Source organism: Salvia miltiorrhiza, chromosome 2, assembly GCF_028751815.1.
Source record: "Salvia miltiorrhiza cultivar Shanhuang (shh) chromosome 2, IMPLAD_Smil_shh, whole genome shotgun sequence".
In the NCBI taxonomy this organism is placed as follows: Eukaryota; Viridiplantae; Streptophyta; class Magnoliopsida; order Lamiales; family Lamiaceae; genus Salvia; species Salvia miltiorrhiza.
In genome coordinates, this window is record NC_080388.1 from 55,824,363 (window position 1) to 55,849,656 (window position 25,294).

At 33.7% G+C, this 25,294-nt stretch overlaps 3 protein-coding genes across 4 annotated transcripts; 1 reads left to right on the top strand and 2 right to left on the bottom strand.

Annotated features, from left to right (window-relative positions):
• The first annotated feature begins 433 nt into the window (after positions 1-433).
• Positions 434-2,238, top strand: LOC131010430 (calcium uniporter protein 4, mitochondrial). The gene is made up of 2 exons (XM_057937942.1): positions 434-1,002; positions 1,568-2,238. Exons 1-2 carry the CDS (start codon positions 475-477, stop codon positions 2,021-2,023), a joined length of 984 nt encoding a protein of 327 aa, XP_057793925.1. The 5' UTR covers positions 434-474; the 3' UTR covers positions 2,024-2,238.
• A 2,752-nt stretch (positions 2,239-4,990) lies between these two features.
• On the bottom strand, positions 4,991-6,230 carry LOC131010431 (pathogenesis-related protein 5-like). Its single transcript, XM_057937944.1, has 2 exons — positions 6,140-6,230; positions 4,991-5,877 (listed from the first exon to the last, which is right to left on the bottom strand). Exons 1-2 carry the CDS (start codon positions 6,192-6,194, stop codon positions 5,189-5,191), a joined length of 744 nt encoding a protein of 247 aa, XP_057793927.1. The 5' UTR covers positions 6,195-6,230; the 3' UTR covers positions 4,991-5,188.
• A 2,110-nt stretch (positions 6,231-8,340) lies between these two features.
• LOC131010429 (uncharacterized) lies at positions 8,341-11,405 on the bottom strand. 2 transcript variants are annotated; one of them, XM_057937940.1, is made up of 6 exons: positions 11,185-11,405; positions 10,627-10,894; positions 10,117-10,318; positions 9,942-10,010; positions 9,664-9,796; positions 8,341-9,392 (listed from the first exon to the last, which is right to left on the bottom strand). In XM_057937940.1, the coding sequence occupies exons 2-6, from the start codon at positions 10,853-10,855 to the stop codon at positions 8,778-8,780; spliced, it is 1,248 nt and encodes a 415-aa protein (XP_057793923.1). In that variant the 5' UTR covers positions 10,856-10,894; positions 11,185-11,405; the 3' UTR covers positions 8,341-8,777. The 2 variants fall into 2 exon arrangements, with proteins under 2 accessions (XP_057793923.1, XP_057793924.1); XM_057937941.1 differs by having other exon boundaries at positions 10,627-10,927.
• Between the last annotated feature and the right edge of the window lie 13,889 nt (positions 11,406-25,294).

Genomic DNA, 25,294 nt, shown 5'->3' on the forward strand with positions numbered 1-25,294 from the left:
AGGTTTTCATTAGTAAAAGATAAAATATTTATTTAATAGGAAACTAAATGCAATTTCGTCCCCTAAAAAAGTAGTTTTCATATTTATTTATAAATAAGAAACTAAAAGCATTTTTTGTATTCATTGATATATAGCAACTTGAAAGTTACTCCCTCCATATATTTAAAAAAAAAAAAAAAAAAAAGTTTCTTTACCAAAAGAAATTAAAACAAACCAAAATTATCCAAATTTAAAAAAATCAACACGATTTTATGTGTGCAAAATGAAAGATTTCAGACCCTATTTGTTCTGTTTACTCGGTGTGGGTAGAATCTGACCTTAGATTAAAAGATTAGCGCCGCAGATTCCACATTGATTCTCCCAATAAATCAAATGCCAAGTCTCTCTCTCTCTTCCTCCAACCTTGGAGGACTATAAATAGCCCTCCTCCCCACACCACCATTTCACCATCCCAGATTCTCTCTCTACTCCCAAATGGCGCTTCGCAGATCTCTTTCGAAGCGCCTCTTCTCCGACACCACCCCTCAATTTCCATCTCCAATCAGAATGCACTCGCCTTCTCCTCCGCCGTCGCCGGCCCACCGCCACCGCGGATCCGTGTCTCCCAGCTTCTTCCGCCGCTTCCTCCAGCGTCGGGCGTTGAACAACCACTCCGCCCCCAACGCCCTCCCCTCTATTCTATCGCTCCCCGTCGGCGATAAGCTGAGGGAGAAGCTCAAGTCGATGAGCATCGCCGGCCACCAGCTCCCCTGTCTCGGCGAGGACGGGGGGCTCCGCGTGAGCGCCGCCGACGCCAAGAGGGTGTTGAGGTTCGTGAAACTGGAGGTTGTTAGAGAGAGACTCAGGAATATTCCGGCAACTACGCTTCCATACCCCGAGTTTGTACGGATATGCGTCGACGCCTGCGGCTGCACGGAAATGGGTGCGGAGTTCGCTAAGACATTGGATCACTCCGGGAACGTCATCGTTTTGGGTGCTGTCGTTTTTCTCCGCCCCGATCAGGTATATACATATTAAAACTTCAACCTTGTTTCTTGCTTTCTTTTATCATGTAAATTTCCACATGAAGATAAATAAAAACAATTGATCGATGTTATTACGTTAATTAATTTTGAAAAAAAAACATTTGAAATTTAAGTGATAAATTTATACCATTGCATTAAGCAAACACACCGTTAGTACAATTTTTTTACTTTCCCAATTTTTTATGTGATAGCTAGGAGTATAATTTTCTCCTTTCTTACTATAAAGTGCTTTGACGAGAAATCATGGGAGTAGATAATAATAGTAAGATCCATTTACCCTTATTGCATTGTTTTTCCTTGAATTTGTGATGGATGTTTTTAGTTAAGAATTTGTGATGTTATAACGTTAGAACTTAGAATCAGAGCCTGAAGAGGTGTATTTTGTCTTTTTACCAAGATTCGTGGGATAGTGGTTTGGTTTGTTTTGTCATTTTCCTCAACAAACTTTCTGTTTTTCCCGCAAAACATGGAGGCATGCTTCCCAATGCATTCAATTATTTATATCTTTTACACGTTAAATGAGCGAATAATTTAATTTACAGGTGGCAAAATCAATGGAGGCACTAATTTCGCAATCAATAGCGATGCCTTCCGACCCGAGAAGGAGAGAGTTGGGAAATCTGGAGCAGCAAAAGTCGGCTATAGACGAAAAGGCCCGATCTCTGGTGCGAGCTGAGCTGTATTGCGGGCTGGGCTTTTTGGCCCTCCAAACATTGGGCTTCATGAGGCTTACATTTTGGGAGTTGAGCTGGGATGTGATGGAGCCCATTTGCTTCTTTGTGACGTCGCTCCATTTTGCGTTAGCCTATGCTTTCTTTTTGAGGACTTCCACAGAGCCCTCTTTTGAAGGCTATTTCCAGAGCAGGTTCAAAGCTAAACAACACAAGCTCATCAAACTCCACAACTTTGATGTGGACAGGTATAATAAGCTTTGCGAGGCTTTTTACCCTAATCGATGCAACCGCAAAATTGGAAACGGGCCCTTTCTTAGGGATTGATGTTAGTACATGTGGAAGAGGAGAAACTTGTGATTTTGTTATTAACTGAGTTTGTATACTTGGTTTATATCAATTATGTAAATTGGATCCTTCTCTCTCTCTTTTTTCGTGGACAGATCGGATCATTTCGTCTCGTGTTGTATAGCAATCCTATTTTAGTTTAATATGATAAGGAAAAGGAAGCATATATATTAGTATTCTCTTCTTGATTTTGTGGAAAAGTTTTGTGCAATTTCTTTTTTCAGTTTATTCAGATGTAACTCGTCCAATATATAGCAAAGCACAAATTTAGATATTGAAAATCAAATTTTGGCGGTGGACTTTGCATGTGAAGTAGAAGATGAGGAAAAGTCAATGTTTTGTGAAGACTTTTTTGAGCTAATAGAGAGTACGATGTGGTGCGTGAAGTTGTGTTAATGGCATCTTCATATTGTTTCTTGTGATTCTAGTTAGATTTATATATGTTCGTCTTTTGCCAAAATATACATATACATAGATATTAAAAATAAAATCGAATCATTTCATGAAAACTTTAATGTGCTATGAGAATTGAGAAAGGCACGAATCAATTCAATTAATTTAGAAAGGTAGGACTTACCGTGAACCAGTTGGGCTTCCAAACCTAACAAAGCCTACCTTATGGGCTGCCAACGCCTCCAAGAAAAACATCCAAGAGCTTAGTCATACTTTCAAAGCAAAACAATAGCATACAATATCCTACAAACAAACTTCAAAATTTCTAAAATTTTGCCAAAAAATGAGATTAAAAAAAATGTTGGCAAAATTATGTAATATGTGAGTGTGGATTTCGAATCAGTCTTAGCAAGTTGTCAAATTATTTAGTTCGGTTGACAACCATACGTGAACTAGTATTATTTAGCTAGGTTGCATTTGATGACAATTGTAAGAGAAATGGTTGAAACAAGTTTGTACCTTAATTTTACTATCTCGTTAAGTATTATTCTTGTTCGAGTGTTTTAGTTGAATTTCATAAAATTATAAGGAGAATAGACATAACAGGATTTATATTAGGCCTAATACGAGTCCAAAATTAAAACGCCAACCGAGACCGAGTCAGAACCACAGCTAACGTTTCGAGCCGCGGTCACGGGCTAGGCCATGACTCAAAACCATTATGAAATGAATTCGGAAATTTCATTTGTGGGACTTTTTCTTCTCATTTTGACCTTTTTTTTTAAGCTCATAGTCTACATTCATATCATTCACTTTTCTTCCTTCTTCTTACTAGGCATCTTAAGCTGAGGATTTGGCCATAATCTAATAACAATTCAACTTGCTAATCTAACTCATCTATACAACATCTTTGACTAATCATTTTTACTAGATTAGTAGGAATACTACTACTAAATTACCTACCGTCCTTATTAGAAGTGTTCGCGGTTTGAGTTAGTGCAATTTCTAGAAATATAAATCAAATTATATTTTTTAAATTATAAATCAAATCAAATTAAACCGTACAAATAATATTTGGTCCAACTTGATTTACGGTTTTAAAAAAAATTGTGAGCGCCTCTAGCTAATTTCGATATACATAATAATAGTATAATTAATAGTTTTAATTTCTTTAATCATTGACCGCTCCAATCTATCTATCTTGTGCGGAGACCATTCAGTCATAAAAAAACCTCAATTCCACGAACAAATCTGAAAATCAATTTTTATACTGTGATTTTTGTACTTTGTTCCCGTAAACTAATTTTATGACCTATAAATATTAAAATATATTTGTCTCGACCGACCATCTTTTTATTTTTTAGTTCAATTCCCATGACTTGTGTCTTCTATATAGAGATCCACAGTCAACGTTACTTCCTGTTGCTTCACATAAATATATGTGTTAATAGGCAAAAATGCCCTTTTCTTATAAACACTTGTAAAAATGCCCTTTTTCATAAGTGAAAAAGGGCATTTTTACAAGTGTTTATAAGAAAAGGGCATTTTTGCAAATGCCTCTATATATATAAATATATATGGTATATAATTCTTTTAACTTTCAGTTGCTAGTAATAAATGCCAAATAGAGTTTATTATAATATATATACTCCCCCCCCCCCCCCCCCCCATATTCATGTACTCCATATCTTTCATTTTTAGTAGGTCCCTCAAATTTATGCACACTCTATTTTTGGATACTAATTTAGATAATTTTACCCTTATAACTTACTCTTATTTACCCACAATCTATTCAACAATTAATGTGTGGGACTATTTCTCCATTATCAACATGAACTAATGGTCAGTTTAACGAATGACGCCGAACAATTGACATATTAAAACATCATCATTTCAGGAGGATAAGTGGAATATACCAGTTTCTTTGAAATTAAAACACAGTGATCTTTATTTTAGGTTTATCTCATCAAAAAAAGGAGAAGGGTTCATCCAAGTGTTCTTGATCTTGTTGGTCATCCCGACCTAGATCTGTAGAATTTGAGTTACAGAATCCCTTGTGGTTTGTGTAGGCATTTGGGATCCATATGTGTTGACAACATAATACGATCACTCGAATGAGTATCTAAACTTAATTAGTTTTGAGTTAATATATGTTCTAGAGTAGCTAAAATTAATGATATTAATTTGTGGGTAGTAAATATAAGATTATAATTGGATAAAATGAAGCAATAGGTAACTTCCACCATGAATAACAATATAGCTAAATGCTATATTCACCAAGCAAAGTTGTTGGACGTCCACCTATTTGACTAAATGTTCCAATAGAGAGCAATATATAATTTTGTTATCTCATTTTATGTTTGTACGTTGCTAATAATTCATTTAACTTTTGTCACGAAGGATGTAATGTCAATTTCAATTTGAATATAATTTAAAATGGTGATAATATTACTAGAATCATGATATTTGTACATTTTTTTTATAAATATCAAAGTTCATGAAAAAAATCAAAATAAACATAAAGTGTGTATTTAATTAAACGCTCATTAAATTAATTAATAATTAAAAAATGTTTCATGTTATATCATAGGATACGAGGTAACACGACAATACATGTCAAAACATAATCTCATTAAGCTACGATAAATCAAGAATCCTAACCATCAACATTATAAATGAATAACTAATAAAACCATTAATTACCTAAAAAACCCATTAATAACCTAAAAATAAAACAACACGAATTGTAGTTCAGGCTGTGGGGCAAAATGTGATCAAATAATCGGAGCCGGTGCAGGTGCATGTGCTCGACGCGTCGTCGTACGCGTAGCTATACGCCGCCGGGCACGCCGCCTTGAACAACCTCGAGTACTGCGTGGGCGCGCACGTCCCCGGCGTCGCGTGCTCGCCCGTGCAGCAGTACTCGGGCGTGTTGAAGGCGGCGCAGGCGCTCTTGCACGCCACCACCACCCCGCCGGCGTCCGCCATCTCCAGCTCCTTCGGGCAGCTCCCGTTCAGGTCGGCCACGCAGCCGGCGTACTGGCAGTCGCCGGCGCCGCCCGACGGCCGCACGCCCAAGCCCACGTTGTAGCCGTCGACGAGGCTGACGTCGTAGAAGTCCTTGCCCGCCGCACCGACGAGGGTGAACTCCGCCAGGCTGACGGGCGGCTCGCCGCCGCCGTTGCACTTCAGCGTGCCGCCACAGTCCCCGGTGGTGCATCGGCCATTGCCGGCGGCGTCGAAGTTGCATCCGGTTCTTGCCCAGAAGCGGCCCGACCAGCCCGGCGGGGCCGGCAGCTGGATGGTGGCTCCGGGAGTCAATGCGAAGCCGCCGTCGCCGAGGATGGCGGCGCCGTTGCCGGAGAGCGTGCCCGGCCAGATTGTGTAGCTACAGCTGTTTTGGAGCGTGAAAACCGTCGCCGAAGCGATTGACAATTTTACTGCAAATAAAGATTGAAGATTGAAAATCTATCGACTAGATTAATTAATATTAATTACAATTTGATGTTCGAAACTCTCACAGAAGCTGCATATTTACGCAAAACAAAGAAACGGGGAAAACGAAACATCTCATCAAAATCCATGGTTCGACCATCTAACTTGTGACTATATATTAAAATTAAAAGTATAAAACCAACACAACTTTCTGGGCTTCATCAGAAATCAATCTTGAAAATAACTGAAAGAAATAAGTTTATTTACCTATGATTAAGAAGAAACCGAAAAGCACACGACAGAGTTTCTGCATAACTGCCATGGTTGTGGAGCAAAGGAAATTGGAATAATGGGTAATCGTGTTGGAAATTAAAATGGCGTTGCTACTATTTATATACAAAATTAGTACATGGAAAGTGGATTCTTGCAAATCGTACTTCCAAAATACATTGTTTTTCCTTTTTTATTTGTTTAATTTTTATATAAAAAAATGTTTTAAGCCAATCATCTGCAATTAGTGAGGTTGGTTTAGGGATGTGTAGGACTAATAAATTTGTTTGTGCTTAAGTGAAAACTAATCCATAGTTTTGTAACAGGCTTCACCGAAAACGATTCTGTAAAATTTACTTAAATTGTTGTTAATGCTACTATTAGTAAAACATTTAATGTAATTATTGAATGTCAATATATGGGAAGGGGAATTTCGAGTAACACCGTTACTCAATGCCCTAATAACCCAAACAATATCAAAATTATGTCGTATACTTAATTAGTTGAATTTGAATATCTTATAATTAAATTTTGTCCCATCAAACACTTCGCCACAAATATTTATGATGTATTAAATATTTATTTGAATGTTTAAGTTTTCAGGAACCAAAGATCTAGATCACAACAAGCCCTTATGAGTATACGAATGATACTAAGTTATATATGTGTTAATATAATGATTGTTGGATGAAGAGATACTCTAATAATTCCCAACAGTAGATATACAAGAGCTGGATTTATTAACAAATTTAGATCACGCAAAGATTTCTTCCATTTTACCAATTACTCTGACACAAAAATGTTTTTTTTTGTATGAGTAGGTTATGATCAATCTTCTTGTGTTGTAACCAGCTTCTTTCATTGTTCATTGTTTAGATTATGTAGTATCAAAAAATACTATTAGTCGTTAAACGGTTTGATAATAAGTAATTTGATCAGAAAGAAAGGGTGCAAATTAAGAACGGAATCATGTCGATTTTTTTTAATCTGTCGTTACATACATAGATGCAAATGCATTACTATTTCAGTTTGAATCAAATAATTATGGTTTAAATTAATGCTTATATTTTTGGTTGTGAAGCAGGCCATGTGGGATCTGACCCCTTAAAATTAAACAATTTATTGGTCGCAGGGCTGTAGTGGGACGTGAACAATTTCACTGAAGCTGAGTTATTGATTCTACATTCAATTAATTTAAAACGTAAAAATAGATGCTAGTATTTGGAAATTTTTGTCTAATGGACGTAAACAATTTCACGGAAGCTGAGTTATTTATTCTACATTCAATTAATTTAAAAGATACAAGTAGATGCTAATATTTGGAAATTTTTGTCCTATGTTCGCTTTCTAGAAATTCAAATATCATTGCGATATAGTTTTCTATATTATTAACTATAGTTTTTTTTTATAGTTATTATTGAATTTTATGAATCATAATCATTTTATTAATCATACAATTTATAATTTTTATTATAAAAGGGTTGTTATTTTTTAATTCTAAAATTAATTCTTGAGTTTTTTTCATATGTAATAAGCCTTTCCATATGAATTTCTTATATTACCTTCATAAAATTTTAAAACTTAATTCTTATTTAATTTTGCAGCTAATCTTTTAATTGTAGTTAATAATGTGAAAAAAATTACACAATTATAAATTGATTTATGAAATACACGAGATTTTAAAACTTAATTCTTATTTAATTTTGCAGCTAATCTTTTAATTGTAGTTAATAATGTGAAAAAAATTACACAATTATAAATTGATTTATGAAATACACGAGATTTAACTTGTCAATATGAAAAACAAACAAAAATAATAGACGCAAAATATATACTCACTACATCCATAAAACGTCTTCCTTAGATAGGAATTTTAAGCAATATCATTTATATATTTAGTGAGTGGAAAAAAAAACTCCACAATTTTAAAAGTGGTAATATAGCTAGTGAATTATGAAAATTTTAAAGGTGGCAATTAATAGAATTATGTCCAGAACAAAAATAAGAAAATATTTTGTGAATGAAAGAAAAAGAAAAATTAAGAAGATATATTGTGAAGTGAGAGGGATTTGAAGATAATTGAACATGGGTAGACCATGAAAAAGGAGAGGAATGACTGATATTTAATATTTTTCTCATAAAAGTATGCATTTCTTCGATGGAATGATGATTCCTAAATAAAACATATGACAATGGAATGAGAATGGAAATGATGATTCCTAATAAATGAGAATTGGAAATAAACGTTCATTTCACTCCCACATGTCATCACCAAACTGTACAAACTGAGTTGAAGAGAGATGGAATTCCTTTGCTGATCTTCCACATCTGAGTTGAAGGGAGATGGAATTCCAACACTTCAAAAGATTTGAAAATTGAAAAACAACGTTGTAAGGGAACATGACATAGCTGCTAGCAATCTGAAGTCTCCAAGGAGGAAAAGTGTTGGCTCTTGCCAAGAAGTAATCCAAAGAGGCCAATCAATCGAAAGCTAGAGGCTGACCTGGAAACGCACACGAGTTTGGGTTGAGCTTCAATCATTGCTTTAGCTGGCAATGCAATGGTGCAGGTTTTCTAGACTGACACCCATCAACTATATATAGCACCAAAGCTGCAAGGAAATATGGTTCAGTATTTATGCTATCTCTCCCTCCTCTAGTTCTTCCTCCATGAGATACTCTCCTTCCTCGACTTCCTTTTGTTTGGATAATGGTATCCGATCAAAATCAAGAAAGTCGTCAGAGTTAGCATCTGTGGTAAGGTCTGGGTACACATCAATAAAACCCGACTCAAAATCAAAATCCAGATCAGGAATTTCAGCCAACTCCTCAATGCAGGAACGGGTGCCTGTTTTACTGTCTTCACTTGTGACAGTGTGATTATCACAGTGAGAAACTGGATTGGCTGACTTTGCAGCTTTGACAACTCGTGGGCTGTGAACCAACTGTTTTGGTTGATTCTCACTTACCCTCATCTTATGACTCAAGAGATCCGAGACAAGAGGATCTGGTGAGCCCCCATCTTCAATTTCTTCCTCCTTAAAAGTTACGCCTTTAGGACTTGGGTAATCACGATGAGCAGGCTCCTTAATCTCCACTTTCCTCGGAATGGATTTTTTCATTACATCAAAATCACAGCTGTGTGAGGGTAGAAAGACATGGATAACGGGGTATTCCAGAACAACTATATTAGCTAACTGCTCACGGATTGGCGCATTTATGTCTAATTGGCAAAAAGGTGATTTTGGTCCCTGTATGTTACAAAAGAAAAATTAGAGTGGTGATCACAGAGGGCATCCAATCAAGAACGGCAAGCTATCTCTAAATCAGAAACTTTACATGAATATGTAAAGCTGAAATTGAGTCAGCTAGTGTTCAAATATTTATAGAACCTCCATTCAGTTTTGCAGCATGTAATACAGAACACAAATCTAAAATCTAAAACCTAGCATCTTGAACAAGTCAACAATCCAGATGTAGATCAAATGAATAAGCAGTATAAGAAAAAGGTCAAAAGAGAACCTTTGGATATTTCCGGATGAAAAATTTAAGAGAATCTAGGCTCTCGTCACAGAATTGTTTCAACTGGTGGTTCCATGGACCAGGTTTTAAGTGTTTCTCAATCACAGAAAAGAAAGTTGCATTCTCGTGTATTCTGCAGCAAACAAAATTCATGTGAGGATTACAAATTAAAACACAACATGTAATGGTGAAAGGGCATCTCAGAATAAATAAACAATTAATGTGGGAAAAAAAAAAGAAGACATTCTCCATGTAAATTATCCTGCCAGAGTTCTCACCCATGATCAAGCAGCACTACATCAGTTAAATGAAACCGCCATTCGACAGTCCAGGATATGAATTTTTTCCTGGAAACAAATGCCAATGATCAAGTATTCATAATCCTTAATTAGAAAAGGTAAAGTAGAACCCTTGAACAATCACCAAAACAATCTCAAGAGGTTGCAAACTTACATATGGTTGTAGTAAGTCTTGTTCTTCTCTCTCTTCGACATGCCATTGGCAAGGAAAAGTAATTTTGTTCTACGACTTGCAGCAGCACCCCGAAGATTTTTGAGGGGGTAAGGAAGCCTAAAATGAGAATACCCGCATACTGTAACTCTCATCCTCTGAGCAGAATCAGCAACTCTCTTCACATCCTCGAGCATGTTATAATCTATCGAAATGGACAAAATAATTACAAGCAGAATCCCTTACCAAGCAGAATCTCTTCACACAATCGTGCACTTGGGCGAGAGCCCATCAAGCATTTCATCCCAAAACATATATTAACCCCCAAAGCCTCATAAGAACCGAAAAGCATGAAAAATCATATTTTCTTTTCAGACAGGACAGGACAGCCCTTGAAACACTTAGCAGACAGCCCTTGAAACACTTGCAGACTTTTCCAAAATGATCACAAGAGCGGTCGATAAATTGATGCAAGAGCAGTTAAGAAAAATACAGATTTCACAATATAAATACCTGAAACAAGCTGGTTATCATCGAATTGGGAAATCGGGATGAAATTAGTAAGCGGTCGTCTCCCGCTGCAGGCGGTGCGCTGCTTGTGGGAATTGACGCAAGTAAGGCTACACGTGCGGCGAGAGCATCCTGGGCACTTGTACTTTGATGCATTAATGTTGCACTCTTCACATAAATTAGGTACGCTTTTGTTGTCGGAAGCTGACAGTTGCTCTGGTTTCTCCTCCATTAAAATGTTGCGCTGCTGCGTCTGGGATTCGATGTTAAGCTGGAGTTGATGACCAAATTCAATTCATGCTTTCTATAAACATGTAAACACGCATCATAATTGTTGATTCTCATTTAGGCATTTTCACAAGCAGATGGAGTTGATGACAAAATCAAATAATCAATTATAGCGCTAAAAGCCTAAAACTGAATCATTCATTGCTTCCAACAAATCAAGTGAAAATACCGAGCTATACAAAATCTGAAATTCAAACGCCCCAAAACCTGAATTTCAAACGCCCTACAATTTAAACGCACAAAATCTGAAATACAAATTCTGAAATTCAAAACCTTCCTGGCCGGAGGGGGGCGGCGCCGTCGGACGAGCAGGGTGACGCCTGCTGTGGTGTTGGTGGAGGGCGGCAAACGCGGCGGCGGCAGCGGTAGCGGCGGACGATGCGTGAGGGCTCGGAGGAATGCAGGGTTTTAGAGAACAGGAGTGCCGAGTCGAGTCCGAGTGTCTGTGTGGCGTAATTCTAATTTAGAATTAGAAAATAGGACTTTTTTTAATTAAATAATTATATAATGTGTGTGTATATATATATCTATATATATAGAGTTGGGCTATAATAAAAACACATCTTTTTGTAAAAACTAAAAACGGTTGTCCAAGAGGTCACAGGTTCGAGTACTCTCGGCCACAATAACCACTAGGTGGGGTGTGTGTATGGTTTGTATTATTTATAATGTAATTTCATCAAAAAAAAAAACTAAAAACGGTTGAATTCTATGTAGAACACGTATGAATTGGCTGTGTAACTGTATGAATTGCAAAATGTATGAATTTTATGTAGAACATGTATGAATTTCGCAATTCATTTAGTTACACAGCTAATTCATACGTGTTCTACATAGAATTCATATATTTTAGCCGTTTTTAGTTTTTACAAAAAGATGTGTTTTTACTATAGCCCATCCCTATATATATATATATATATATATAGGTATTCGGTTATTTAGTTAACCCTTCGATTAATTTTTATAAATATAATAATAGATAACCAAAAAATTAGCTATAGATAGGGTAACCAAATCCGAATCGGTTCGATTCTATTACTGAATTAACCTAATAAGTATTTGAGCTAATTGTGAAAACAGGATCGTATCTTTCAGCGTTTTTAGAAAGAGGATTATTATGTAACTGAATTTGAAAATAATGACTATGACTTTCATTTTTTACATTTTCATTCATATTTCATGCCCAAAATAAATTATTTGGGTTTTTGGTGACACCTAGAGCCCGTTGCTGATGTGGTCGTGCCATATCACTTTTTTTGCAATTTTTTTTTCTTTTCTTGTATTATCGATTTTTAGCATATTTACAGCCTAAAATAAACATAAATTAATGTTGAGCATGAATGCCCAAAACCAATTATGTAGGATTGTAAATGTAAAAATAAATATTAAGCATGACGGCCACATCGGAAACGGGCTTTAAGTGTCACCAAAAGTCAAAATAATTAATTTTTGGTCCGAAATATGAGTGTAAACTAGTGTTTTACCCGTGCGATTTAAAATTTGGTTTTGCTTAACTAATTTTTTAAAAGAAATATGAATATATTTTTGTTGAAAGTTATTAAAATTAAAATAAAGATATAGAATAATAAAAAATATCATAACTTATTTTAAAATTCATCCATTTACGTAAAAGTTCATAGGATGTCTATACCTGATTAAGTAAGACATCGAACAATATAAGCATTTTATTGTAACATTCTGAAATACACTTTTATATAATCTCTAAAATAAATGAATTTTAAAAATATTTTATTATACAATTGTTATACCAATTATGTTACTGCTAAAATATATTTAAGACTAACATTTTAAATTACTTAAAAATAAAGGTGAAAATAATAATACATGAAAAGATAATTGCAAACTTGTCATCTTATTATAAATTTTGGAACACTTCTTTATATACAATATTTGTAGAATTAATAATCTACTTTGTCTGCATTACATATCAAGATTTTCAGACCCCTTTGACTTGTAACTCTAGAAATAGCTACATAAAACTGACTGTGACTAAAAACAGGCCTATTCAAAAACAAACTCACATGAGAGAGTGATTGACCTTGACTTTTGTTTATAGTCATTGCATAAGAAACAATAATAGGGAACTGCCGCCGTTGAAACTTGAACGATAGTCTTGGATCAACTGGTATCAGTGTCATCCTTGGTATCAATACTTGATGTCGTGCATTATGGTCTGTGAGAACTTTCCCTTCCAAAATATGCGTACCGAATCTTGTAATGATCAATCTTATAGCAAATCAATACCAATCAATTAATAAACTGTTAAATATATATAAATAATAATAATAATAAATCATGATACCAATAAGGATTGTTATGCATCTATACATTCTACATCATAGTAAAAATTGTCACCAAAATAACTAATTTTGGTATATTAGTTTTTTTTTTTTTTTTGGGGGGGGGGGGAGGGGTAATTTGATATAATGAATATTATATGTTCAAAACTTAAGTATTCTCCTACTTTAAGCATACGAACAAATAAAAAGTTATATGCAAAAACAATATATGAACAAACCATCTTTCACACAAACCAATATTCAAAACCTAAAAAAAAGACGCATTAGTAATCACACAAATTACAATCTCTATCACTCTAATCAAACAAAGCATACCTCATCCTAAATCACTAAACACCACCAAAAAAGGAAACTTCCAAAATCAAAATCTAGTGCTTCAGTATTTCATAGTCCTAATAGTAATAGCCAAATTAGTCCAATATTATATTATATTGTTTATATTTTAGCCATTTTTTTACCATAACTTAGTCAATAATTCAAAATATATATTTGTTATCATTTCAGATAATAGCTAAATTGATAATTTCATAAAGAGTTTCTAAATAGCTCAGATGATGGATTTTTATTTATTTATTTATTTTTATTTTAAATATGAGGCTATTTTATAGTACGTGACTTGCTTGTTCTATGAAAATAGTATTTTTACAGTATAAACTCGCATTGCACAATCAGATTTCCTAAACCAGTATGAGAAAAACACAATCACTGAATTAACACAGGAGAATCTAAACCAACATAAACCTGCATTACACAACATCACAAAAGAATCAAGTAACATCTCACACCATGAGCAACCCACCATTAAAACCAAGAAACACCACTTACAAACTCAGAGATGCAAACTTTGACAATACAAAATATAAATAAAGCTAAATACTGGTTGTGAGAAAAGCACGTACGTCAAAGGATCAAAATTATATGACTACAATTAATAAATTTAATATAGTAGACATTTGTCGTCGTTCTACACTTTTTGTTTCTATCATGCATCACCAAAAAGTTTTTTATCGCATAAACACTATCTTCTTTCAAGATATATTTGAACTTGGGGATCAACGTGCGATCAAGTGTAGTATGGATGCAGTCACCCTATATGAAAAAATAAAACTAAATTAGAAAAATATAATAATGTTGCAAGAATGCCTAAATACGTAATAGTTTAGTGAATAGAGATTTTTTACCTCACAATCATGAAAAATACACTCATAACTTATAACATTATTGGTGCTTTACGATGAGCGGTTATATACACACAAGAGTCTCATTTTAATTCATTGCAGATCTGATATTATTTGGTTGCAAATTTTTTACTAAAGACCACATGGTCGGCATGTTTGTGATTAGAGAAATGATGAATATCAAAAGAAGAAGTGAGTAAAAGTAAAAATTTCACACCAAAAGTTAGTTTATATAGGCCACATGGATACACATTTGATGGGAGATATATATGAAACTTATATATTTAATATATTATATTGAAGGAGATGCTTTGATAATGGAGTTGATTTTGGTTTGATGATAATAAAAAGTTGTTCATTTTTTGGAGATATATATATGGAATGTTGCTAAATTACACATTTCACACTATCACCTCTCTCTCTCTTAGATCTGACGCCATGCATGCTTGAGATAGGGCTTCTTCTTCGTCTCCTTTGTTTAGTTGTAAAGATGATACAAAAATCTCATTAATAATGCATATCAATCAATACCTTACTCTACTTAATATGTATTTAATAATTTCGTTGATAGTTGATTGGTATATTGGTATTTTGATTTGTTGGACAAAACATATAGAAACATAATCAATGTGGGTCATGATTTATGGAGATATGATTGGATGATCTATTGTGTCGTGTTTAGCATTAGTAAGAATATTATTATTATTATTATTATTATTATTATTATTATTATTATTATTATTATTATTATTATTATTATTATTATTATTATTTGTCACACTTTGCCAAAATCACAACAAAAAAATTAACAGCCGCCTTATATAGCCCTTCTTTTGTTTATCTCCAAAAGATTTAATTGAAAATAATTAGAAATCAATCTATGAGATAGCGTGTAAATCAAAAATAATTTATATGAGATATTGCTACGAGTTCGTAAATAATTTTTGATTCTCTTGAATTCAAAAACAATCTATAGTCTAAAATTGTGTGTAAATCAAAACGAATATTCACTTTTGCAAATGACTACAAGATCCCATGCAATTTATATGTATTTATATTCTGAATTTTATTTATTGGATGAATATTTCTCACAAAAGATTTAATTGAAATTAGTGATCTACAAATTTTTACATATAAATTTCATATATAGATGATGGGAATAAATGTCGTTCAATTAAATGTAGATTTAATTACATTTAATTAAGAATATATATATATATATATATATATATATATCTTCCTATAAATTAGTTAACTTTCTAAATATAGATCAACTTTTCAAAAATAAATTGAGTAAAAGGGCGGGAATTTTTTTTGGCTAGATAGACCAGCTTTTATATATGTATAGATAGATAGATAGATGTGCAAGATAAAAATTAGTATAATCTTCGTTTTCAAATTACGTACCATATAGTCTTGTTTTTGAAAATGCTGAAAATTACGGTTCCATTTTAACAATTAGCCCTAAGTATTTAGACATCTCTAAATATAGCCAACTTATTTGAATCAAAATATATAATTTTCCATCATTGCATAAAAAGAAATCAAATTATCTCTGTCCTATCAATAGCTTAACTTCAAAGTTCGAGCACGAATATTAAAAATGAATGATTTATAATAATAATAATAATAATAATAATAATAATAATAATAATAATAATAATAAATAATGTAAGAAATTTGTCAAGACAAGTAAAACAAAAAATTACTTATGAGTAAGATTGAATCAATGTTTATAGACCATATTAGCATATGACATAAATAATGATCAGTTACATTAAGATATTTATTATATATTGAATTTTCATTGTAGATAATGGCCTATTGAAATGAAATAAAATAAAATAAAGTGACATGTTGAAATGGGATGAATGCTGTGTATCAATTATAAAGTAGACGCTACAAATCTCAACAATATAGTGAATCATATGTTTGGTTTGAGTGATAAAATATAACTGATAAAATAATTCAATTTAATCGAGATGTTTGGTTTGCATAATTCAATTCGTACTCTAATAATCAAATTCAATTAAATTATTTATCACCTCATACTTGAATAGATTATTTAATCATGCTTTAATCTTATTAATTTTATTTATATCATCCACCAAATCAAACAATTATAGGATTACACCGTGAATTCAAAAAAAAATTAAAAATATAAAAATAAAAATAAAACTATAAGTGCTTAGGTCTTAGGTACTTGAGATGTACACCTTAACAACAAAGATGAGTGTTTCATAGATCATTTTTGAATTTTCTGCATTGAAGAAAGGTTTTTTAATTGGGTGTAGGCGTCTACTTTGTTTTTATGCTTATTTTCTAAAAAGCATTTTCAGAAATGTATTGTTAGTCAGTTGTTGAGAAGGGTACATGCAAATATATTTTCAAAGAATTTCGAAGAAAGTTAGAGTAAAATGTTAATTAACATTCTCATATACAATAATACAACTTATTTTTCCGGAACATAATAATAGGTCATCCTTAGACACGTTATGTCACGATTCAACCATTAAAGTGAAAGTCCAATGATAAAATCAAAATAATTTGAAAAAGTTGTAATAATTGATAAGTTTCAAAGACTGGGATATAATTGATATAACCACTCTGACGCCTGGGGACGAAGTACGGAGTGATCGCCAGTGCAAAAAGGCACGGACAAGGAGCAGCTCTGATTAAGACTTTCAAGTGGAGGGGCGCAGGGATGAACCAGAAAACACCTGAACGACAGGGATTCCGAGAATATGCAGGTATGAGACTGCATATTCGAGGAAAGCTTAAAGGATTTGATTGGGCTACTTATACAAACAAGATGCATCTTCTTTTCCGGTGCCCACGCGGAAGAAACTTTAAGGTTAAGCGTGCTCGGCTTGAAGCAATTCCAGGATGAGTGACCCCTTGGGAAGTTTCTCGGGGAGCATGCGAGTGAGGACAAAGCACGCTAGAAAAGATTCGTGTCACTTTAAATAGATTCGTGTTAGTCTGTGGGGACAGAGATTCGTGTTAGTCTGTGGGGACAGCCGTCAAGTCTGGAACCGGACTGTTACAACCACTAAAGATTAAGATATATTAATAAAATCACTTTAAAAGTTAGAATAAATTTGATCATTAACCCTAATTCACACTTCAACAATATGATCCTTTAAATATATTTTATCATAGTTTTCAGCATCTTACAACAAAAAGTAAAAGATCAAATGAAACTTCAAGTGAGTAACTCTATATTATGTCCCCATAGGGACATCCAAACGATAATGACCTTATATATTGACAATAATATTGAAAAAGTTCAAACTTCATAGTTCTCTCTCCTTAAAAAAAAAAAGAGATTAGAAAATCTGAATATACTAAAGGTGGGTGATTGTATTATTTATTTATGGAATACAAGGGTTCAAGATTCGCAAGCATATTGACACCAACAATATGCTAAACCAATTTCATAACGGCAGAGTCCTTTAAGTAGAGTATGATCTGGCTTTCTTTGTTTACAGAATTTCGTGCACCACTCATATCCCAGCGGTCCTGAAATGCACGCGGTTACCCTCACCATTTCCTTGCAACTTCTCGCCACCGCTTTGCTTCCTTCTACAACACAATTTGCGAATTCACTTTTTATTTGCATATCTTAAATAATGCATAAATATTAATTCCACAACCTCTCAATCCAGTTGAATAATAGTTTTTTTGCAATCACATTTATATTATGTATATAGGGAATGGCTAGTGTGAAACATGATGAATTTAAAAAATATATATACAGAACTTTTGGCCCCCAAATGATTCAAACTCAAACCCTGAATTCATTCACCAAAGTGATTTAACTCATTATAGATCTTTATGATCTAATGACCGTAAATGATTATAGTTTATATTTTAAAATGAATTTTTATTATATATGGGGTTATATATACATATAAGACAGTTCAAATAAAAATCTTATTTATTATATATAGTCACTAAAATTCAATTTGCATCGTTGATATTTGTATAATTCAGAATTGTCATAATAAGAAATTAATGTTATTATAATAAACAAAACATTATTGTATATAGATAGAAAATATTGTCATAAATAAAAGTCTATAATGCATGATAATTGATGATGAAATTGCGATTTTATTAACATAAAGAAGAAAAGAAAAGTTAAACTCTTAACAAAAATCAAACTAACGGCCGAGCCTCATTAAACTCTCTTTAAGAAAAATGCAAAGGGAAAAACCTTAAAGAGGAAAAAGAGTACCCGTCTAAAAGGAGAAACGAGAAAAAGGATAATTGAGTCAATATACAAGTAAAAGAATTGAGATATTAAAATGAAGTGACGGTAATCAAAAGAAAAAGAAGATCAAATTCACCTGATAATTGAAGTAAAAGCACCAATAAGGATAACATCAAGAATGCTTTTCTCATCTTTACACCTTGTAGAAAATATTGTTATGGCCAAGAACTTGGGATAGAATGGATGCCTTTATTTTCTAGAAATTTTTCTTATGTGAAAAGGTACCTTGGATTGCCTTGCTTTTATAGTGAATTAGTGATTAATTACGACATTGTTAATTAGAGTATGTGACTATTCTGGATTTAATTGCATTAATTGTAGATAATATGTAAATCTAATTTAATGCAATTAACCCAACCTGCTTAATTTGTTACCTACTATACTACCATCTATACAATTTGGTTTAATTGTCAATTGTGTGGATTGTTATCATTTAAATGGATTTTAATCTATATCTATATCTATATCTATATAAAAGCTCAACCATTTATATAAATAGTAGTAAGTTATGTTTTCCCGCCAAAATCATCTTACTATTTTTAGATTTTTTTTTTGTTCTTATTTTCATCTACTTCAGATTATATAATATTTTTTTGTTATAATTTTTCACATTCCCCCAATTTATATGGATATTTTGGTGGATATTTTAACTAGCTAATAATAATCGTTGATAAAATATGTTGTTAATTGAAATATTGGTCATTGATTTGACTCACATACAACTATAAAAGTCATTTTTATTTGAACAACTAAAAAGTCATTTTTATTTGAACAACTATAGTATTAGTGAGATCTATCATATTTATAAGTTAGAGAAATTATTAATGTTATCTTTTAAGTTATGAAAATACATTTTCAAAAAAAAAAGTTATGAAAATATTACTAGTTTATACCAATTTTGCAGCAATCTCAGTTGAACAAAAAACAAAATAAAAAAATTGGCAAGTCAAAATAAGTATCATTATTGTAATTTGAACCCTAATTCTCAATTCCCAACTGCTGCAACATGCAAGTATGCAATTAAGCAACGAAAAAAAAAAATCTAATCATCATCAATAATATTGATCAAACGGTATCAAGAAAGTAATCAAGTATTCACAAAACTGATCGAGAGAGTATTCTTGCTTGAAATTATTACATTTCTTGGACTATATCAAATTACACGCTCTAAATTTTAAACGATATCAAAAATCGATTACATTTCTTGGACTATATCAAATTACACGCCGTTGCCACCAAGATTTGAATTCTTCAAGTAATAGTTATACGTCGTATCACCAACCTTGGGTTGCTCCCGGCGTCTAATTAGAGCGGGGGTGACGGTTGCAGCTGGTTTGGGGCGTTCTTCTAGTGTTGTCAGCAGGCGTGGCGGTGGCCGGAGTTTCCTTTCCTCCTGCTTTCTCATCTAGAGCCATTGTTGGCGCAGGTCACCGCCGTAAGCGGCAGCGGTGACAAAATGAGTTTGATCAACTCCACAACTATTTTTTGTAAAACAAGAGTTGCTCATAAGATAATGAGAAAATAAGTTGGATACATGAATATATTTTTTTGGGAGCTTATAAGCTCTTAGAGCGTATTTTTACACTCTTCAATATATTTCTTCACGTCCTTCGATTGAGGAGTTGATCAAAGCGCTCTGGTCACTGCCGCCGGCTTATGGCGGTGACCTCCGTGAGCAATGGCTTTGGTTGAAAGCTAAGGAGGAGAGAGAAAGGAGAAGAGCACCGCCACGCATGGCCCAATCCCAACTGCTGCAGTGAAGTTTGTCTCGAGATGGAGGGAGCCGAAGGTTTGTGACACTGCTTACTCATTCATGTTGAAAAACTCCAACCGCACCCACCCTGCAGTGTCGTTGATGAGTACTAGCTACTTCAAAATTCTTGTATAATTTTTTTTTTTTTTCTTTCTTGTTTATATCCAAGAAAATATAGTCAAGAAATCAAGACTATTGTTTTCTTGGATATATACATTGTTGATGTCATGAATCATGATTCATGACTCGTTTAGTGTAATACCCCGTTCCTCGAGCTAAGTTTAGAATAATTTTAAACTTAGATTTAAGATGATTCACGCCGGATTAAGAAAAAGAATTTACTTTAATTCCAACAAAAATGATTTACAAAAAAACATTTGTAAATTTAGTTATTAAATTTATATGCATTGAATATTTATTTAATTTAACATTTAGTATCTACACGAACTATTTGTTTAAGCAAAAAACTGAACGATTATTACAGTTTTCATAGTATAACCCGGAAGACTTTATTTTCTTCACCTAATTCCCACATCTACCTACTCTTCCACCTCCATGACAGCCATGCCACCTTCCTTTACACCTCTTTTCCACCTCCACGACAGCCTTTACACTTAACATCATCATCAAATTCCACCTAACAAATCAGCCAAGTTCTCCTTCACTCACTTAATCCACCAAATTATTTTCATCGGCCCCAAGCTCATTTCACCAGAAATCAAGTATTGAGCAAACAAGCAGAAATCAAAATACCAACTGAAATCCTCGCCAAGGTAACCACTTGACTTTTTCGCCTACCTCTGTTTATACATTACGCCTCTAGCTCCAAATTGGTTTAGCAGAAACCACAAATAAACCTCACGATTTACACAGCAAAACATTTCAAGCATACCATCTGTGCCAATCCAATAAACCAACATACATGTATAAGCTTTTGCAAGAATTTCTAAAGATGCAAACTTTATTCATATGCATACACTCATGTTCATAAACATTTATTACAAGTATAGATGTTTTTAAATAAGAGAAGAAAGAAGAGTAGAAGAAGATATTTGTTGTTTTTGAAAAATGGAGTCTTGAGCCTTGTCATGTAGAAACGGGTTGCTGTCACCGGAGTAGAGTCGGGCTGGAGACGGTGGTGGCGTGGAGCCACTGACCGCGGCTGTCGGACCTAGAACAGGGGGAGTTGAGAGAGCAGAGGGAGTTCAGGGAGTCGGCGGCGGCAGTGGTTTCTCGCTGCTATCGCCGGAGCTTCAGGGGGGATATCGGCGAGAGTGGAAGAGGGAGGCCAGGGCGCGGCAGCCTTGCTGTTGCTGTCGTCCGGCCACGGACGAGAGGGAGTTCAGGCGGCGGCCATGGATGCACTGTGGTCGCCGGATTCGAGAGGAAGGAGGTGCTGCGTGCGTGTGTTTGTGTAGGTAGAGGGAAAACTAGGGAGAAGAAGATGGGGTAGAGGGAGAGGGTCGGTCGTCAGCTTCTCGCCGGAGGAGGAGCCGTGGCGGCGGAAATTCGAGGGAGCCGAGAGAGGGAGAGGAGAGGTTGATGTTGTGTGTGTGAGTGTGTTTCTGTGTTATGCGTGTGTGTGTGTGAGAGCCGAGGATGGCGCGGCTTCTCGCCGCTGCTCCTCCGGCGAGCGTCCGCGGCGGACAAGATCGTCCGAGAGAGAGAGAGAGAATAGAGAGGGAGAGAGTGAATTGGGATGGGGGGGCGCAGCGTGAAGATTAGGAAGGTGGAGAAATGGGATGTTGGGCTAGGGTGAGGGTTGGGCTTTGGGGTTGGGCTTGGTTGGGGAGTGGGCTTGACTGTTGGGCCGGGGTTTAATTAGTGTTGGGCTGGATTTTTAATTAATAGTGGGCCGATTTTAATTAGAGTGGACTCGAGTTGTGGGCCGATTTTAATTAGAGTGGGCTCGAGTCATGGGCCGATTTTTATGAGTATTTGGGCCGAGATTTTATTTATTTTTGTTTCAGTTGGGCTATTAACTAATAAATTTGTTGGGCCTTATTTTATTTAAGGATTTTGAATTGCCTTCAATTAATTAAATTGGGCTTTCTTATTTTTAATTAATTGAACTATTATTAGTTTGATTAATTTATTTAAAGGATAATTTTCATAATAATATTATATTATTATTATTATGTGCATATTTTAAGTAATTACTTATTATATGTTAAGCATGACATGATTTGCATTATATTTTGCAATAAGAATATTTATGATTTAATTGGTTTTATTATAATTCCAATTATTAAAGAAAGATGAGTAAGAATATTGTTGGTGTTCTTAACTCAAAGAGAAATGTTTTCAATTATTTATTCATTAAATTTTGAAAACCCGGCTAAGTGAATCATAGAATATTAAGCACTTCACCATGACTTAAGATTAGAATTCAAGGAGACCTATTAAGAATAGATTTCTTGTAGGCTTTGAGCATCAGGAGGACTAGCACTGCTATTCCGATTCAGAGATAAGGTTAAACGACAGGCTTTGCCTATACAGGTGGGCTTATTTTTCAAATGTATGATTTAGCTATTGAGCTTAAATATTCGTGTAATATAAACTGTTTATCCAATAAAATATTTTTGTGCACTCTACCATGTTTAAGGCTCGTACAGTTAATCAATTGAGGTTCTCTTATGACCTAACACGTTGTTTGAGAATTGTGTACACTTGTTAGCTGACTCGGTGGGTTGATCTCCATCGGGCACTAACCAGAGGCGTTATAAGGGTGCTTGACGGGATGTGTTCCGGAGCATAGAAATGATAGGCCTGTCTGGATTAATTTCCGAGGTTTATTATACTTGGCTGGGTTACGCCCTCAGTTCAAGTCAGCGGGAGACAGAGATCCGTCGGTGGCTAGAGGTCCGGGATCACAGCGAGTAACAGAATGGAGTGTGCAAACGCGCGAAAAATAATTAAGTATATATATATATGAAAATGTTTTAACATGCATAGAAGTTATTTCTCTTTAAAACCTTCTATGTCATGTCAGTAAGATTGGATAAACTGTTCTTCAGATTATGTAATGCTTTAAAAGTTGCAGCCCACTAAGTACATTAGTACTTAGCCCAAAATTATTTTCAAATGTTTTCAGGTTAATGGCTGGTGATGACGGGGCAGAGCTGAGGCTAGAGTTCAACTCCTTATTTTAATTTCCACTGCAGAACTAGCCAGTATCTGTCTTTTGTTCCTTAACTTAAGACCTATTATGTTGTGATTCTAAAAACAATATCTTTTGTTGAACCTAGACTATTAACTCTCAAATATTTTGATCAGTGATTGTTGGTTATCTGAAGCATGACACTAAACTTGTGATCCTGAAGTTGTTATATTTGTTGATTGATTTGTATCACTTGAATACCTGTCTTTCTTCATCCAAATGGGCTAAGCCCGTTCGTTATCCCTTTTATTCGGATTTTCACAAGGATTTTCCCTTGTTCATTTAGATGATTAGTTGTACCCCAATTATAGTTATTGTTTCAAGAATTGGGGTGTGACATTTAGTTTTTTTTGGTTAATTCATAATGTTTCTTGGATAGAGTGTTGATATGATTATTACTTTTGTGTTTTTCAATTCAGATTCCATTTTGTGTTAGATTTTATCCATTTCGTGATTTTGCACGTCTTATATAAGTTTAATTTAGTTTGACATACCTGATTTTTTCAAATGTGTTTTACCCATTTTTAATTTGTGGGTTTGCATGTTGAATCATTGTATTGCAGTGTGATTGAACTAAAATTTAATAGAGTAAGATGTTTAAAGTCGTGAGGCTTAGCTTAAAGCGCGATAGCGACGAATTTTTTATTTCGTGTGGTATTTTTAGTTTCATCTTTATCGATCAATTTTGCAAACTTCCATATCGATTTAATGCTGTGTGTTTGTCTGATTTTGTTAAAGCCCAAAGTTAGCTTAGTCTCTTCTTTTTTTAGGGGTAAGTTAACTTAATTAAGATTAATTTTAATTTGATGTATCTATCTATATATGAAACACCAATTTTCAACGGATAGTTTTACCCGCCAAATTTTCTCTCTCCTTATATCACTTATTTCATCGCACTTTCTCTTTCCTACTCCCCAATTCACACGTGTCTCACTTCTCACAAATCACAATCTATAGTATTTTTTGATATCTACCAAATTTTTTCTCTCACTTTCTTTTTTTATTCTTTTTTAAAAATAATCAAATTCTCTTCATGAAAAATATTTAATATAGATGTTAAATTAAAGATTATGACAAGATCTTTAATTTGATGTAAAAATTACATAAAATAAAATTAACTCAAAAAAGTTATTGTAGTTTGAAATCATAAAATTAATTTTTTTTTCTCTTTCCTTTCTTCTCTCTCCTCTCTCCTATCTCCATTCTTCTTCTTTTTTCTTTTTCGGTTGTTTTATTATTCTTTTTTTAAACTAATTTGATTTTATATTTTTATTATATTAGCTCATTTCAAAGTTCTTTAATTTTAAAATATTATTTTTGAAGTAGAAGTTAAAATATTTTTAATATAAATTTATGGGTGAATAATTAATTATATCATCTTAAATATTAAATTGTAGATATGATTTAGATTTATTAAATTTGTAGTTATGTTTGTATTATTATTTTTTTATATATTTACTTATATTAACATATCTACTATTATTATTTTTAATTAAATTTTACGTTAGATTTACGTATATATTAAGCATCAAAATGACCATTGAAAAATCATTAATCGGAGAACCATTATTGATCCTACATAGAAATAAAAATAAAAAAGTGAATTGAACAGTTAATTTTGAAGTAGCACGTCTATTTGAAATTTAAATGATAATTTTGAAGTAGCACATCTATTTGAATTTAAATAATAATTAT

Bases quoted from the DNA above. Each gene is read 5' to 3' on its own strand.
- LOC131010430 (XM_057937942.1), top strand. From the start codon at position 475: ATGGCGCTTCGCAGATCTCTTTCGAAGCGCCTCTTCTCCGACACCACC. The intron at 1,003-1,567 runs GTATATACATAT...TTTAATTTACAG, and splicing joins TTTTTCTCCGCCCCGATCAG to GTGGCAAAATCAATGGAGGC.
- LOC131010431 (XM_057937944.1), bottom strand. From the start codon at position 6,194: ATGGCAGTTATGCAGAAACTCTGTCGTGTGCTTTTCGGTTTCTTCTTA. The intron at 5,878-6,139 runs GTAAATAAACTT...CTTTATTTGCAG, and splicing joins CGGTTTCTTCTTAATCATAG to TAAAATTGTCAATCGCTTCG.
- LOC131010429 (XM_057937940.1), bottom strand. From the start codon at position 10,855: ATGGAGGAGAAACCAGAGCAACTGTCAGCTTCCGACAACAAAAGCGTA. The intron at 10,011-10,116 runs GTAAGTTTGCAA...ATTTGTTTCCAG, and splicing joins AAGACTTACTACAACCATAT to GAAAAAATTCATATCCTGGA. The intron at 9,393-9,663 runs GTTCTCTTTTGA...TGTAACATACAG, and splicing joins TCATCCGGAAATATCCAAAG to GGACCAAAATCACCTTTTTG.